The 1,876-nt window shown below is 53.1% G+C and overlaps 1 protein-coding gene across 4 annotated transcripts in view; it reads left to right on the forward strand.

The window, feature by feature from the left end:
* Positions 1–1,246: 1,246 nt before the first annotated feature.
* The window catches only part of PTPN2 (protein tyrosine phosphatase, non-receptor type 2), a 71,065-nt gene continuing 70,435 nt past the window's right edge, over positions 1,247–1,876 (forward strand). For 2 of the 4 annotated variants that reach the window (XM_025044898.1, XM_006909214.3), the window contains exon 1: positions 1,252–1,496. In XM_025044898.1, coding sequence (XP_024900666.1) covers positions 1,428–1,496 — 69 coding nt within the window. In that variant the 5' untranslated portion in view covers positions 1,252–1,427. Of the gene's footprint in view, positions 1,497–1,876 lie in introns of all 4 variants that reach the window. The other 2 variants (XM_006909215.2, XM_015587248.2) reach the window with 2 other exon arrangements.

Raw genomic sequence — 1,876 nt, forward strand, 5'->3', positions numbered from 1 at the left:
TAATATCTAACCTAATTGCTATTTCAACCTCTTTCAGAAACACAGAGTTTGGAATTTTCTGGTCAATACCAATGAGGTAATCTTTGACTAGCATTAAGTGGGGCTTCTCCACCTCCATTCCCAACCCTAGAAAGAAGAGGCAATCTGTATGATAAAAACCTTGCCTTTCCCTATCTCCCAGAAAAAGATGTCCTAGTATGAAAATAATCCTTTCTTTTCTTAATAGCTCCCTTGCTCCAATTTCCTTTCAAAAAAAAAAAAAAAAAACCCCTTCCACTTTGTATAATCTCTCAGAGCACCCTTCTAATTGCTAGACAGGCAGCACCCGTCTAGCAATTGATGAACTGCTGCCCAGTTCATCAATTGCTTATCAAAGCCAATTTAGACCTTCAAATTTGTTGAATTTTGTTTTTTAAAAAACCCTTCCATTTCTTATGGAGATGACATACTAAAATATTATAAGCACGTGAGTTTACCAACAATAAATTACCTTAATCTGCTTAATCTGAAGTGAGATGATTTCTGCTAGTCTGTTTGGTAAAGTAGTGGGTTCCCCAACCCCGAGACCGCAGACAGGTACCTGAGGCCTGTTGTGGCGGGGCATAGCAAGAGGTGAGCGGTGGGCAGGTGAGCTAAGCTTCATCTGTATTTTCGCCCCAGTGCTAGCATCACTGCCTTAGCTCTACCTCAGGTAATCAAGCATTAGATTCTCATAGCAGCACCAGTAAGTACCTGGTACCAAAAAGGTTGGGCACCGCCCTCAGGTAAAGGATATGTTCTTTCTACAATCAACATCAATTTGTAAATTCTGTAGCATTTACTTAACAAGCTGTATTCTCCCTAAATCCAGGAGAGGTTGCCTCTCCTTTTGCTATAGTGATTTACTTGTCGCAAAATCACCCCCAGGCGTTAAGTATGTGGCATTAGGGCTGGTTTATGTTTTCCAAAAAGGCTGAGAACTTTGTTCCAAAGCTGGACATACGTCGCTAAACTGACCTAAATGTTTAAAAAAAACTGGACAGCAAGGAGGAGGAGGTCTTAGTGCATTTCCTTGGCATGCTCTATTCATCCTGGTACTACACCTCTTTTCTCCCGCCAGTCCGGGGAGCGGACCACTTACTGCCAAAAGACCCGGGACACACGCCTTCCGGCGATCCGCTCCGCTCCACCCTCTCTACCTGGGCTCCCTCTGAACCACGCCTCCTCCAGCGCCGCGCCCCGCCCCACCGCCGCCCGGCCCCACGACGCGCCGGCGCGCTGACGTCTGACGCTCCAGGTACTTTCCCCGCGGCTAGCGACTCAGCGTGGGGGCGGGCGGGGCGCGGAGCGCGCATGCGCCACAGCGCCAGCACGCTCCCCGGATCGTGCGGGGGCCTGAGCCTCTCCGCCAGCACGGCCTCCGCTCGCGCTGACTCGCTCTGGGGGTCATGTCCGCCACCATCGAGCGGGAGTTTGAGGAGTTGGATGCCCAGAATCGTTGGCAGCAGCTGTACTTGGTGAGTCCAGGGCTCGCACGGCAGCCGCCGTGCTCCTCCGTGGACCCGGGCTCGTGCCCGCTGACGCCCTCACACCTCCCCCGACCCGCGCCCAGGACGGAAGTGGCGGCGCGGGCCGCGTCAGGGCTGCGCCTGCGCCTACAGTCTTGGTCCCTTTTGAAAAAAAGACTTTAGATCGCGGGGGAGGGGTGTTCCGGAAGCGCAAGCGCAGAGTTAGTTCTGGAGGGCAGCTCCACAGCGGCGCGCTGCGGCGGCCGTGGACGTGTTTCCTGGGCCGGGGGCTTGGGTGTGACTCAAGAGGCCGGAAGGCTGGTGCTGGGAATGGTAGAGTACCGGTGAGACCTGCTGGCAATCCGCGATGCCGCGGGGGACGTCAGGAA

The sequence above is a fragment of the Pteropus alecto genome, unplaced genomic scaffold (assembly GCF_000325575.1).
Source record: "Pteropus alecto unplaced genomic scaffold, ASM32557v1 scaffold233, whole genome shotgun sequence".
Taxonomy (NCBI): Eukaryota; Metazoa; Chordata; class Mammalia; order Chiroptera; family Pteropodidae; genus Pteropus; species Pteropus alecto.